Raw genomic sequence first — 14,802 nt, 5'->3', positions numbered from 1 at the left:
AACATAGATTTAATTAATATGGTCAAGCTATTAGGCTGACGTAAACTAAGATAGTTTTTTATTAGCCAAGCATTGTGTCAAGCATGTCAAAGACCTACTCATAGCACCCATTCATCTATCCACTAAAGCTTCACATGCTAAACAACGATGCTTTTTGGCAAAGTGACAAGTGCCAGATGGTTCAGTGGTTTCATTAGCAGCACCGAGATTAGATGCGCTTGGGAAAATGACAGTGAGATAACACAATAGAAAACAAGGAATGCTGTCTTTATTTAGTATCAACAGCGTATCTCTCGTCAAACGTTTACAACGGGTCTTGCTCTGACAGGCTTTTTCGTTATCTCCTTACCTTAATTCATATGGTAATTCATACACTGGCCATCTGGCAGAACCTACAAGTATTAAGTAATACCACTGAAGTGCTCCTCAGCCGATGGTCTTCCAGATTGCTTTGTGTATTGGGAACTTGGTATTGTTGTCACATTTTCCTTCCCAGTCGTCCATACCAATAGCGTATGTCATGACACCGCCAAGGCCAACCGAATCCGCCCACAGGCACTGAAAGTGAGTGAGAGGAACTTGGAATAATTACGCTAATGATTATAACATGAATATATGCCTGCAATAAACTGCAGCCGTAAACGTTGGTAAACGTGATTGCTATATACTCATGCCAGCGTACACCAACGTTGCGTTATTTCCCTCTGCGAAATGTTGGAGGAAATGAAGCTGCTGAAACTATCAAAAATTCAGTGAAAATTTTCACAGATAACGCAGACAGGTGGCAACACTAGGTAGATGATTGCCTTCTTTGTGTCTTGGTATTGCTGTGAAAGTTGGTTTCGAGCAATTGAAGAAATTGTGCCAGGCGCATACCCCAAGCCATGTCCTCCGTCAGGCGACATTTGAGATAAAAAAACTTTGTGCTCATTGTTGAGTATCATTGACCGCCTCGTCGAAACAGTGGTTATAGTGCTCTGCTGCCGACCTCTAAGTCATGGGTTGGATGCCGACCGTGGTGGAAATGAAGTGCTAGAGTCACCCGTACTTTCCGTGCACGTTAAATAGCATTAGCACACAGGCATCCACCGTTGCGCCTTCATCTAAATGCGACCGTGATCGAACACGTGAACTCCGGGTCAACAACCAAGCATAGTAACCACTGATCCACTGAGGAGCGCGTGAGGCTTTGGTCAGCAACCTCTTATGGCCAATTAATATCTCGTTAACACAGCAAACCCTAATTACCACCTAGAAGCGGCCGTACTTGAACAGAACCTGATATACTACACACTTGGCGCATCAATTCACTATGTTAATGTGTTTCAAAAAACAAATGTCAGTACACTTCGCATCCACCCTCTAATATTTTTCTCTATACAACGGCACATGCGTTTTTATAGTACTGGCTGCCACAAAAACAGTATTAAATCTACACCTTATTTTTTTAGAGAATTAGTACGCGGCAAACTTGTGATATACCGATGACAAAATCTTTCTTCTTTCTGCAACCTTGCTTAGACCAAACAAAACTGATTTATCGAAGCGTTTAGTTACAGAGGACTCATTCACGCCAAGAAAAACATCCGAACGGTGCGTGACCTGTGTAATAAAGCTGACACTCTATTTGCGCTTCATTACTGAGTCTCAGACTGAGACCAAATGAGAAGCTGATTAGGGTTTGTTGATTAACTTCATGGTGAGCAAGCACCGAGGTAATTGACACGAGTGGTAATATATTTATTTCGATATATCCAGGTGTAACAGGCCAACAACGTTTGGTGCAGATTATGCTGAACTGTTTCAGAAGCGTTGCGATTGTTACTTGTTCATCCTGCTACGGTTGCATACAGGACACAAATGGTCAAGTTTATTTGAGAGTTTACGCCAGCACCAGCGATTAACGCTGGAAGTAGTTCATCGTCAAGGTTCAGCGTTGGGCTAGTTAATGCAGCTTAATTCAATCTTTCACAGCACACGGAACGAGGTATGACAAGGAAAAGACACACCCTGCACTCTTTGTGTCTCTTTTTTGCATTGTAAAATATTGAATGCTGGAAGGTTCGACGGGAGGGGGGGGGGGTACTGTATAAATTATGACGGGTTGCTGACGATAAGAATTGGATCTGTGCACCGCCATCAGTGTGTGTTGCTTGTGGTTTGAATTTTCGTTTCTCGGCCACATGTTCACTTTAATAAACAAGTCCATCTTTTCCCTCAAGCGGGAGAGCAACACACGATAGCAACAAACTAGGATATTCTACCATGATGCTAGCAACGGGCCTTTCAAGTGCAAAGGAGGCCCAGAAAGAACGCATCGACTGTCGCAGCTTGAAACTTGCCTTGCGCTGCTGAAACTCAAGAAGGTCGCTTGAAACGTCCGTGCAGGTATACATAGCACAAACAGGAATTGTCACAGTTGCCACTTTTTTGTGTTTGATGAGCTCACTACAAGTTCAGTAACGATGAAAGTTGGGTGAGTTGGTGATAGTTCATGTTTGCATGTGAAGCAGCGCACAGAAAAAAGGCACTAAAGGCAATGTTGTCCTTTTGGTTCTTTTTTTTGCCTCTTCATCATGCGCTGTTTCACAAGTAGATGTAGTCCGTCGTAGCACGTACGTGCGATGCGACCCCGCGCGACATGTTTAAGCTGCGCTGGCGAAAAGGGCAGCAATTATAGTCAGATTTCATGGCGTAGCTCACGCGCCCGGCAGAGTTTGGCTTGCTTGGTGACGTCGGCGTTGAGATCGAGCATGTTCCCATTTTAAGTGCTCCGCCAACACCTCCTAGATTCCTAAGGTTTTTTCGATGGTGGCGTGACGTAAACCTGTGGGCCCATGCGGGCGCTGCGTTCCGAGAATCCGCAGCGTCGCGCTCGCTTCTACTGGTGTTTCTAAATGTCTGTGATGGAATCTAAATACCATTTCATGTATTTGAGAAGCTTTCTCGGGCACAAGTGAAGCATTCTGAAGGTAGTTTGACTCTTGTAAAAAGAAACCATGTGACACAAGTCAAGGTTTATTCCGTTAAAACATCACTTTCTCTTCGGTGTTTTTCTTTTGTGCTGCGGCCTTCTTCTGCGCATTGTCCTGAATGCTGTAATGTTTCAGCCTGCAGACGTTGTTCAAGACAACACTGTTTGCGGTGCGAACCACTAAACGCCAGATAGTTTTGCGGTGTGGCTATTTTACATGCATTATTGTCGGTCTGTCATTTTAGCGAATAAATTTTCAGCGAAGCGACGATATCGCGTTGGTTACTGCACGAGAGAAACTATCTGGCGTATTCTCCCAATAATAGTTTCTGCACAACTAGCTCCGTTACCAGAACCATGTCACAGTGCTACCCCAAGCACAGCATTTGACACAGCGCTACCACAAGGAAGTGATTGTAGTTGCACTCCGTTGAAAACAACAGAAAATGAGAGATCTGGGAGAACAATCGATCAGCATTTAGCGTGAAGAGAAGAATAGTTTTATGTGACAAGAAACCTTGCGCACTCGTTACTGGTAGGTACTGTCCAAAACTTACTATTGCAGATTCCTGACAGCTTGGTCCTGAAGTCCGTATATGAAGACACCTTGTTTCTTTTTTTCTCAAGTTCTCTAGAGTCAAGTGAAGTGTCTATAGCCCCCGGAAAAGCCGTGCTCTCCTTTCTTGCAATCTTTCCCGTTGGCGATTCACGACGTGTAGGCGTTGAGGACAAGTATTTTGAATAGTTTGCAAAAATACAAGGTACAATACTGTGCTTTAGCAAATTTTTCTCTCGTTTTACTTCTAATATACTTCCTGTTCGTTCATTTTAAGTTTGTTCGTTATAAAACCTTCTCCTGAGAAGTGCAGCTCACGAATCTGCAGTGCGAAAAAAAGGCGGCTGTTATAAACTCACTACACATGAAACACGCTATGCGTAGATATAACCTGCGAATAGTTGTCTCTTCAAAATTATTTGACTGTGATATAAGCACGAAGTCATTCTTAAAAAAATAGCACCGTCATACGCGTAGCCCTGCAATCAAATAAAATTTTTTTACTCGACACATTGTATTTTGCTATCCAGGGACCGCGCAAGTACTACGCCAACGATTCGTCTTCAAAAAATAAGAGACACAAGAAAATAAAAAAAAAATAAAACTACATTTAAAGCGAGTTTCAAGCTCTGCAATGAAAGAAAGTTACACTTTTTACTACTTTTTTGGATGGTATCATTAGAATGATATGTACAAAAAGAGTGTTCCTTCTCGATAATTACGGATGTTGCAGCTAAGAACGATGATTCCCACCTGATAAAGCAATGTGAGAATTCTTCACCTTCAATCGCACTGTTGGCGTTAAATCTTTCCGTGGGATAGCTCAAAGCCACGCTTGTTTCCGCGTGTCGTCCTTTAGGAATGAACGCAGGCGCACTTTTGGCTCATTGCCATAGTTTCTGTGGCACCTAAAAGCACCACACCGGGCCACCCAGGTTGCACGAACTTGCAGTCGTTGCAATCCTTGCAATTCGCGTCAAACTTCACATCGGGCATTAACACATGTACGCCGAAAAAAACAACGCTTACATGGACACGAAGAACACCGAGTTGAGCATGACACACGCCACGAAACACACAAATTCCAAAGCAGCTTGGCGCACATGTACTGACTTGTCCTGGCTGCAGTGGCTAGAATAGGGAAGTGTGATGAGCGGCAAGCGGCGCCTACGGAGCGCACTCAAGCCTCTGAGGAGGAGCCGCGTGGGGGTGCGCTCATTGTTTACACGTCTGAGCGCATCTTATACGTCTGAGAATTCAGTTCGGACTGGCACGGTGGATGGACGTGTTTTTGGAGCGCTCCCAATCTACTGTGAGGATACGTTGTTTTGCACACTTGGAGCTAGCTTTTATAGTATAAGGCAGCAGTGTAAACCTTTACAGCACTTATTACACTGTAAGTTTTTTGATGTCAGTCACTAGGTATTTACCTAATTGGGTGTGTGTGTGTGTGTGTGTGTGTTTGTGTGTGTGTGTGTTTCTCCTGCCACCCCGTGGTAGAAGTGCACGTACACTGAACACGCGAATGTTTGTAGCAGAGCTTAGACCTTTTTTTTTGCTTAGAGCAGGGTTCGTCATACGCCATGTTTTGTAAATATTGAGTGGAACAATTGATAAAGACAACTGTTGTCACAAAGACACGATTAAAAGAACTGTAAAATGTTCGAGATGCGAGGTGGGTTTAAAACGGATGCTAGTGCAGACGCGATTGCAGAGGAGATAACGCGAAGTGTAAGAAATGTGAGGTCGAGGAGAAATGGCGAGAATGATGGTTGCGCAGAGTGAACTGCTGAAGAGAATCGCCGAGCTGGAGACTGCGTTGGCGACAGAGCTAGAAAAACGAGGGCTATGAGAGAAAGCCTCAGTTGAGCCGAGAAAGCACTAGCAAAGGTGAACAAAGGAGGAGCCGACAGAGAACGGTAGGGCACCAGCAGCCAGAACGGCGGAGAAGAAAGAGAAAACAGGCTCGGAAAAAACAGCTTCAGCCGGTTCTATTGGCACAAGACCCAGCTTCAGCGCAGTAGTGGTGAGAGAAAGTAGTTGGCGTCACAGGTTCAAGTAACCTCCAGCTGCGGGAGAGTCTAGCTGGAAAGTCACAGCAGGTGATAATCACCGGAAACTCGAATTTAAATCGATGCGCAAAAGCAATCAAAGAGAGGGTAAGAGATAGCAAGACGGTTTCAGTGGGGACGTTCCCAGGACGTAAGCTGGAAGCAGTCATGAGGCAAGCGAGCGCAAAACTCGCTAAAAAAGCGGATGGACGAAACCTCGTGATAATTGCGAGTGATTTAAACGATGTCTTAAATGAAGATTCGACGGGACTTGTGACCACACTGGCGAAAAGGGGTCGATGACATGCGCGCCCTTTCCCCTCTAGTACAGGTAGTGATAGCTACAATACCAGAGGTATCAGTGCATGGCGGCCACCTGCAAAGAGCGGTTGTCAACGCAAACAAAGAGATTTGTCAGATGAGTCGAGAAAAAGGATTTGAGGCAGTGGAAATAAAGAGAGAGGTGCACAGGTGGGGTGGTTTTCCATAAGACAGAATTCACTTCGACGGGAGGCTAGGTCACTGGGTGTGTTGGCGACTTGCAGGACGTGCGGTAGCTTTTTTGGGGTGCACACGGGCCCTTCAGGCTCCAAGAGAGCAAGTAACGAGGAAAACAACCAGGGGGACTTTTTGACAGGTGGTATAGGGAGATACAATTCCAAAGGGACACCAATATCGAAAACACGTAGAGTCTGGGGCAAAAATTGACGTAGGCAGGAGGGTCGAGCCAATTCAGACATAGGGTATGTTAACATGCAGGGTGGAGGAATAGGCTGAAGTCGGGAGAGATAGAAGAACAGCTAAGGGAGGAGAAGCTGATGGCATATTTATTTATTTATTTTTATTTATTTATTTATTTATTGACAGAATACTACAGGCCCAAGTCTGAGCAGATGCAGGAGCGGGAACAAGCACTTGTACAAAAAAACCACAATCAGTAGGCAACGCGTGCAATGTACACACGAAATTAATACTCTCATACAAACAAGTACACATAGCATTTGTAGTCAACAGCATTTTCGCCACATAAATCAGTAATAATTCATCACCAAAAAAATATGTACACAAAAACTACACAAATACATACTCGCAATATAACACATGACATAAAATAGGAGTATTATTATGATAACACATTTATGTAATTGGCTAGGACTACTAGTGCACGTACTTCCTGTACATTCTAACCAAAAAAGGATAGTGCTTAGGCCCATGATGAGATTAAGTCGAAGTAGTCGACGTGTTGTAGTGATGTTGTCGGTGTGTTGTAGGCCCGCTGTCGTTCAGCGAAGTCGTCAGTAGTTATCGTTCCCAAGAAGTAGTAGACATCCAGGTCGTCGGGTGGTGGTTGGTCGACAGGCGCACCAGAGAGACAGTCGGCGTCGGAGTGTTTCTTGCCGGGCTTGTAAATGACAGTAATGTCACATTCATGAAGTCTCAGGCTCCATCGTGCGAGGCGACCTGAAGGGTTCGTCAGGGTGGCTAGCCAACACAAGGCGTGGTTGTCGCTCACAACTTTGAAGGGCCTGCCGTAGAGGTAGGTGCGAAATTTCGACGTAGCCCAGATGATGGCGAGGCACTCCTTTTCTGTTGTGGAATAATTGGCTTCTGCTTTGGATAGCCATCGGCTGCCGTAACTAGTAACCCTTTCAAGTCCGTCAGCCATCTGCACAAGAACGGCAGAGGGCTGACAGACTTGAATCCTTGTGCAGAGGGCTGACGGACCATCAGCACTCTGCACAAGAATGTGTTGTAGTGATTCATTCGGCGGGGCGTTCCAGTCTGCAATTGTACGAGGAAGGAAAGAGAACGTAAATTTTTTGGTACGTGTCTGGAACGGTGTTATCGACGCAGCATGGCAATTTTTAGTTTATTGCGACGTCAGTGGCTGGATAAACGCAGAGGGATCTTGTGCAAATTAATTGTTTTTTAAATGAAAAAGAAATTTTAATATCAGAATTTTGCGACGAAGCCAGAGTTCTTGTATAATTTTTCTTTCATGATGGCTGTTTGGGTCTGTCATATGGTGGTTAGGAAATATAAACCTAATACTTTTATGGTGAATAATTTTTGTGGCACGAATGTTTTTTCTACTATATGGGTCTTAAATGACGCACGCGTGTTTGAGAGTAGATCCAATGATGGTATTACAGGCTAACAGCTTCACAGATGGCGGGGCAAGGCGAAGTTTCTACTTGAGAAAGCATAGCTTACGGAAGGTGGATGCGCAAAGGTTTGATACATGCATATTCCAACTTAGGTTTTCGGTTATTGTTACGCCAAGGTACTTATGTTCACTGACCTCTTTAGTAAGCGAGTTTGTAGCGCATATGGAAAAGTTTTTCCTTCTTGTGGTGTTCGTGTACACTGTTTTTTCTTAGTTTAGTTTCATATCCAACTGCTTACACCACTGGAAAACGTTATGAAGGCAGGAATTTGAAAGCTGATGATCATACATGACAATTATTTTCTTAAACAGAGCACATTAGTCAGTGAATAGCCTCATTCCGACATGCTCAGGGAAAACTACAACAATATCACTGATATAATAAAAAAGTAGTAGTCCCAAAATACTTTCTTGGGGAACACCTGATGTAACCTGAAGTTTAGATGAACAGTGACCATTTATATCGACAGATTGTGTATAATTTGATAGGTACGTGGAGAGTTAATTTACAATAAACTGTGGAAGGCCAATATGTTTAAGTTTGAAAGTCAATTTACTGTGGGAAATCAAAACGCCTTCCTAAAGTTCAAAAAATAAGATCAATATGCCCGGATTTATCAAGAATAGATGCTAAAATATGTGTGAATGTGACCATTCGAGTTACAGTGGACAGACCCTTTTTGATGCAGTGTTGGAAGGGTGTTATTATGTTGTTGTAATTAAGAAAATTGGTAATGCAGTTAGCAGTGATGTGCTCGAGAAGCTTAAAACAAGAATAAGTAATAGATATGGTGCGATAATTTGTAACCAATAATTTATCTCCAGATTTCAATGTTGGGACCATTTGCGCTGTTTTTCAATCTATTGGAACAAAAGAAAAAGACAGAAAGGCACGGAAAATGATCACAAGAAATTTAGCAATCATCTCAGCGTATCGACGCAGAAACGCATTGTAAACATTGTCACGTTACACCGTAACTGTAACCTGTAAATAATGGCACACAAGGACGTCAAACTGATTTCAACAACAGCAGTACGACTATTGTTTTTCTCTGCACGCGCATCTTTGTCCTCTTCTGAACAGCGGCACATTCAAGCATGCCAGCATCTGTGGAAATAATACTTTTAGAACTTGTACTAGTGGCATTACCCCCTTACCAAAGGACATCGTCCCGATGTCATAACATAATTACCAGATGAAAAGAAAAAAAAATGTACGATAAGCAGAATACAAGGGGGTGTTCACAATCACTGTAAGTCTACTCAAGAGAGTGTGACGAATATTCAGCGTTGGTAAAATAGTTTCATCCTCGAAACATGGACGACGTGTGGTTGTTGTGAACGGCGGGATTGACGAGCCATTTCTTCGTCAAGAACCTCGTAGTTCACTTCGCTGAGACGACGGAAAGCTCTATAGGGACCATAATAGCAGCGTAACAACTTTTCCGGCTGGCCCCGTTGTTGAATTGGAGTCCACAACAATTTTTCGTTCTCCGGGTTGGTAAGAGACATCGCGACGACAAGCGTTGTACCGCAGTGAGTCGATGCATTGTTGCTTATGGATTCGTTCGACTGCAAGCTTACGAGCCGCGTCTGCCAGTCTGATAAATTCGTTCGTCTTGACACTAATCTGGTGTCTGTCTGGTAGAAGCATGGCATCCATCATTTTAGTGACCTCCCTGCCGTGAAACAACCGGAGTGGTGTGAATCCAGTTGTTTCTTGCACAGCGGTGTTGTAAGCGAACGTGACGTAAGGGAGGATGCCATCCCAGTTTTTGTGGTCTTGGTCAACGCACATGGATAGCATGTCGGCGATCGTCTTGTTTAGTCGCTTTGTAAGGCCGTTGCATTGTGGGTGGTATGCTGTAGTTTTTCGATGTACTGTGCCGCTAAGCTGCATGACGTCTTGTATCATCCGGGCGGTAAAAGCTGTGCCACGATCAGTTATGACAACTGCTGGTGCTCCATGTCGGAGGACGATGTTTTTCATAAAAAAGTGGGCAGTCTCAATGGCGGTGCCACGTTGTAAAGCCTTCGTTTTGCAGTAGCGCGTCATGTAATCAGTAGCGACTACAATCCAGCGGTTGCCGTCACAAGACTTGGGAAAGGTCCGAGTAGATCCATGCCAATTTGTTGGAATGGTTGTGTCGAGGGAGCGACGGGCTCCAAAAAGCTGGCTGGGCGCTGATGTGGTGCTTTACGGCGCTGGCACTCGTGACACGTCTTCACGTAATGCTTCACGTCTCGACTGAGCTTAGGCCAGTAGTAGCGTTGGCGAATCCGGGCCAAGGTACGTGTGAATCCCAAGTGGCCTGAGGAAGGCTCATCGTGACAGGCGGACAAGACATCGGCTCGTAACGCTGGCGGGACAACAAGCAGGTACTCAGTCGCGTAAGGGTCGAAGTTTCTTTTATAGAGGATATTTCTGCGACGCAGAACGATGATGACGAGCGGGCGAATGCTGGTGGTGGATGCGGCGTACGCCATTTGAGATATTCGATGAATTGTTGAAGCTCGAAATCGTGCTTCTGCTGTTGAGCCAAATCAGATACACTAATGGCGCAGAGAAAACGGCCGTCGAGATCTTGATCACCTGACGCTGTTTTAACAGGAGCTCGGGAAAGGCAGTCTGCGCCAGTATGCTTCCGGCCAGACTTGTACACGACTGTCAAATCGAACTTCTGAAGGCGTAAGCTCCACCTGGCCAACCTGGCCAGACGTACGGAAGGGTCTTTAAGGTTCGCCAACCAGCAGAGCGCATGATGATCGGTAACAACTCTGAACGGGTGACCGTACAGGTACGGTCTGAATTTAGCTATTGCCCAGACAACAACTAGGCACTCCTTTTCAGTTGTTGTGTAATTCGCCTCCGCAGATGATAAAATCCGGCTCGCATAAGCTATAGGGCGTTCAACGCCACCTTGCCACTGGACGAGGATTGCACCAAGGCCGATGTTACTGGCGTCTGTGTGTAGTTCAGTGTCGGCATATTCGTCGTAGTGTCTGAGTAAGGGCTCAGACTGGAGACGCTGCTGGAGCTCGCAGAAAGCGCGTGTTTGCTCAAGGCCCCACACGAAGGGAAAGTCGTTTTTTGTCAGACGAGTGAGGGGTTTGGCAATGTTTGCGAAATTTCGCACAAAGCGTCTGTAGTATGCGCAGAGGCCTAAAAATTGACGCACATCACGTTTGTTGATAGGTGGTGGAAAATCTGCGACAGCCAATGTTTTGTCTGGGTCCGGCCGAATACCATCAGGGCTAACAAGGTGACCAAGGAACTTTAATTCGTTGTAACCAAAATGACATTTTTCTGGTTTCAGTGATAGGCCTGCCGTGCGAATTGCAGCAAACACAGATCTAAGTCGCTGCAAACGCTGCTCAAACGTTTGGGAGAAGACAACGACGTCGTATAAGTAAACAAGGCATGCTTCCCACTTGAGACCGGAGAGCACTGTATCCATCATCCTCTGGAATGTCGCAGGGGCAGAACAAAGACCGAAGGGCAGCACCTTGAATTCGTACTGACCATCAGGCGTTATGAATGCTGTTTTCTCTCGGTCGCGTTCATCAACTTCGATCTGCCAGTAGCCACTGCGTAAATCCACAGAGGAGAAGTATCGGGCGCGTCGGAGGCGGTCTAGTGAGTCATCGATGCGCGGAAGCGGATAAACGGCTTTCTTTGTTACTTTGTTGAGTTTGCGGTAATCGACGCAAAATCGGAGAGTGCCGTCCTTCTTTTTTACTAGTACGACGGGGGACGACGATGGACTGTTCGAGGGTTGGATTACGCCATCTTCGAACATCTGCTTCACTTGAGAACGTATAGCCTCTTGTTCCTTTTGTGATACTCGGTAGGCGTGCTGGCGTATGAGTCGCTCAGCATGGTCAGTGACAATGCGGTGCTTTACGGTTGGCGTTTGTTTTATCTTAGATGTAGGCGCGAAACAGTCGCAAAACATGCGGAGGATACAGCGGATTTGCTCTTTCTGTGCACATGACAGCTTCGGATTGACATCGACTGCATCGGCTACCACGGTGTCACTTTCAACGGCTGCAGAATTCGGGGCTATCGTCGTACACGCTTCATCATCAATGAATTCGAAATGAGCGATAGTTGTTCGCTTGGCGAAATGTTGGTATGCTCCACCAAAAATGGGGACCAACAACTCAGTCATCCCACGTTTAAATTGAATTATGCCGCGGGCAACGCAGATTTGCTGTGACAAGAGCACTGAAAGGTTGGCTTCAGCGATACCCTACTGTCATGGTCTATGTCGCCCTGTACAGTAACGAACATACTGGTGCGTGGCGGAAATGTGACGGTGTCGTCGACAATGTGAAGCGTAGTCTTCTGCGGATTGGTATCTCCAGGCTTCGGGCCATAGTTGTCAGCAAACGTTACGAGGCAGTCTCGAAGATTTATAACAGCGTCGTGCTCACGAAAGAAATCCATGCCAAGGATAACTTTCCGGGAGAATTCGGGAAGCACAATGAACGAAGCAATGAACGTCGACTCACAGATTTGCAGCCTTGCGGTGCATCTCCCGATTGTTGTCAAGAGATGACCACCTGCTGTCCGAAGGTTTGGTCCATGCCCCCAAGGAGCCGTGACTTTCCTGAGTACAGCCACAAGTTCAGCGCTGATAACTGAGTAGTCGGCGCCGGTGTCGACCAGAGCAGTCACTGGTTGGTTGTCGACACGAACAGCAATGTCAGCAGAAACGGGTTCTTCAGCGATGTGAGGTGTCAGCTGAAAAGAATCGTTGAAGGTCGGCGGATGGGTCGGAGGAGGCTGTTTTGACGATAGCTTAACAGCAGTCCCACCGCCGAAGGCCGCTGATTCTAGTTTTCCCGGCGGAGACTTGGGGACCTAGCAGATCATCCCGCAACATCGGCGGAAGCGGAGTATTGATTCGCGGACGTAGAGCGTCGAGGAGACGGAGAGCGTGATTGGCGTCGCTGAAGATTCGGAGACGGTAGACTTGCCAAGTATTCTGCGATGGTGCGGTGTCGTTCGCCGTCCCTGGGCCGACGAGCGTCTGGCCGAAATCCAGGTAGGCCCATCTGTCTGTACGTGCACTCCCGGTACAAGTGACCTGGCTCACCACAGTGGTAGCATAGTGGCCAATTGTCGGAAGCGCGCCACACGCTAGATTTCCGCAAATTAGGTCGCGGATTCTCATATTGTGGTGGGCCCGAGAAGTACTGCGGCATCTGCATGCAAGTCGGTCGTTGGTTTTCGTAGTGCGGCAGGCCCGGGAAGTGCTGCGGCGTCGGCAGGCTGGTCGGTCGTTGGTTTTCATAGCGTGGCCCGCCCGAGAAGTGCTGTGGCGTCTGCAGGCTAGTCGGTCGGGGGAAATAGCTGGCTGGCGGTGCAGGAGTACGTACAGCTTCCGCATACGTTAGCAGAGGAGCTTCGGTTGGAGGTGGCGCTAATGGTCGTACCAGCTGCTGCATCTCTTCACAGACGACGTCTGTCAGAGCAGCCACTTGAGGCTGTGAAGGCACTGCGTGAAGTTTTTGCAGCTCGTCGCGTACAATGCTACGAACTAGCTCAGCAAGGTCTCTCATGCTCGTGACATCGGGTGTTACCAAGGGTGCTGACAGAAGTGCAAGGTTGTCGGACTGCTCATACTGCGAAGACCACTGTCTTAGCATTCGCTCCATTCTCGTCGCTTCACGGAGGAATTCCGCTACGGTAGCTGGTGGGTTTCGTACAAGTCCTGCAAACAGCTGCTCCTCACAAGAACTGTCGTATAAGTACCGTGCGCTAACCAATTGCGCCACTGGGGAATACTAAAAACAGCTGCTCCTTGACACCCTGCATAAGAATGCGTACCTTTTTGTTTTCTGTCATCGCGGAATCCGCTCGACGGATCAGATGAGACATCTCCTCAATGAACATGGCCACGCTTTCGTTTGGTCTTTGATTGCGAGAATTGAGGAGACGTTCAGCTTGTTCTTTACAGTCGGCGCTACCATACCTGTTCCGCAGCTGAGTGCAAAACAGCGGCCAGGTTGTCAGGGCGGCCTCGTGGTTCTCGAACCGAATACGCGCCGAATCCTTCAGGTAGAAATAGACATAGCGCAGTTTCCGGTGCTCGTCCCACTCGTTGGCGACGGCGACTCGATCGTATTGGTCCAGCCAGTCCTCAACGTCATCGTAGGGCTCCCCGTGGAAGGGCTTTGGGGTTCGAGGGGCTGGTGGCCATGGAGCTGGCGGAGTCGTGGTCTGTTCAGCCTGGCTTGCAGTTGTCGCACTTGCCATGGTTACGGAGCGTTCCGGAAGAGGGCCGAATCGGGGTGGTAGGCCTAGTTGCCGTCGACTGCGTCGAAGGTTGGCTGTTTCCACCAAGGCGTCAATGTTGGGGCTGAGATCTTCCTCGTGGTAACATTGCATAGACTATTACCCAGCACCTCCACCAGTGTCACGTTACACCGTAACTGTAACCTGTAAATAATGGCACACAAGGACGTCAAACTGATTCGAACAACGGCAGTATGACTATTGTTTTTCTCTGGACGCGCATCTTTATCCTTTTTTGAACAGCGGCACATACAAGCATGCCAGCATCTGTGGAAATAATACTTTTAGAACTTGTACTAGTGGCAATATTATTAGGAGCAGACGAAACTTTCGTCTTTTAATTCAGAAACATTGATACAACGCCACATAGGGACACAATGTCTGAGTCGAGATGTGGAGCGGTAGCATAAGCGCGCACGATGTCGCAATTTCTTTTTGGAAAATGCTTTAAAAATTCTTCTTGAAATGTGTCGCTATGCCTGATTTATCTGTAACGATTGTATCATTGCGAATCATTTGAAGAGTACTTACCACCTTTCTCTCGAGATAATTGCGACCAGAAAATATCAGGAGCCGTCTGTATGAAGTCTGGCAGAGTATGTTGAAAATAAAATTGCTTAGCACATCGGACAGACTATTTTAAGAGTGACTGGTTGGTTTGAATAGTTTTCTGAGATGCACGCGGACGACGTAATTGTTTGAGTTTTCTTTTTCATGCAAATATTCACGGGTAACCCACAGTATTTTTTC

At 46.5% G+C, this 14,802-nt stretch overlaps 1 protein-coding gene across 5 annotated transcripts in view; it reads right to left on the bottom strand.

The window, feature by feature from the left end:
* Positions 1–246: 246 nt before the first annotated feature.
* Positions 247–14,802, bottom strand: part of LOC119178037 (chitinase-like protein 4) — an 820,670-nt gene continuing 806,114 nt past the window's right edge. For all 5 annotated transcript variants that reach the window (XM_075891598.1, XM_075891615.1, XM_075891607.1 and 2 more), the window contains one exon: positions 247–558. In XM_075891598.1, the coding sequence (XP_075747713.1) occupies positions 427–558 (132 nt within the window). In that variant the 3' untranslated portion in view covers positions 247–426. The remainder of the gene's footprint in view (positions 559–14,802) is intronic.

This window comes from Rhipicephalus microplus, chromosome 1, assembly GCF_043290135.1.
Source record: "Rhipicephalus microplus isolate Deutch F79 chromosome 1, USDA_Rmic, whole genome shotgun sequence".
Lineage (NCBI taxonomy): Eukaryota > Metazoa > Arthropoda > Arachnida > Ixodida > Ixodidae > Rhipicephalus > Rhipicephalus microplus.
This window is presented reverse-complemented; position numbering and strand designations above follow the sequence as displayed.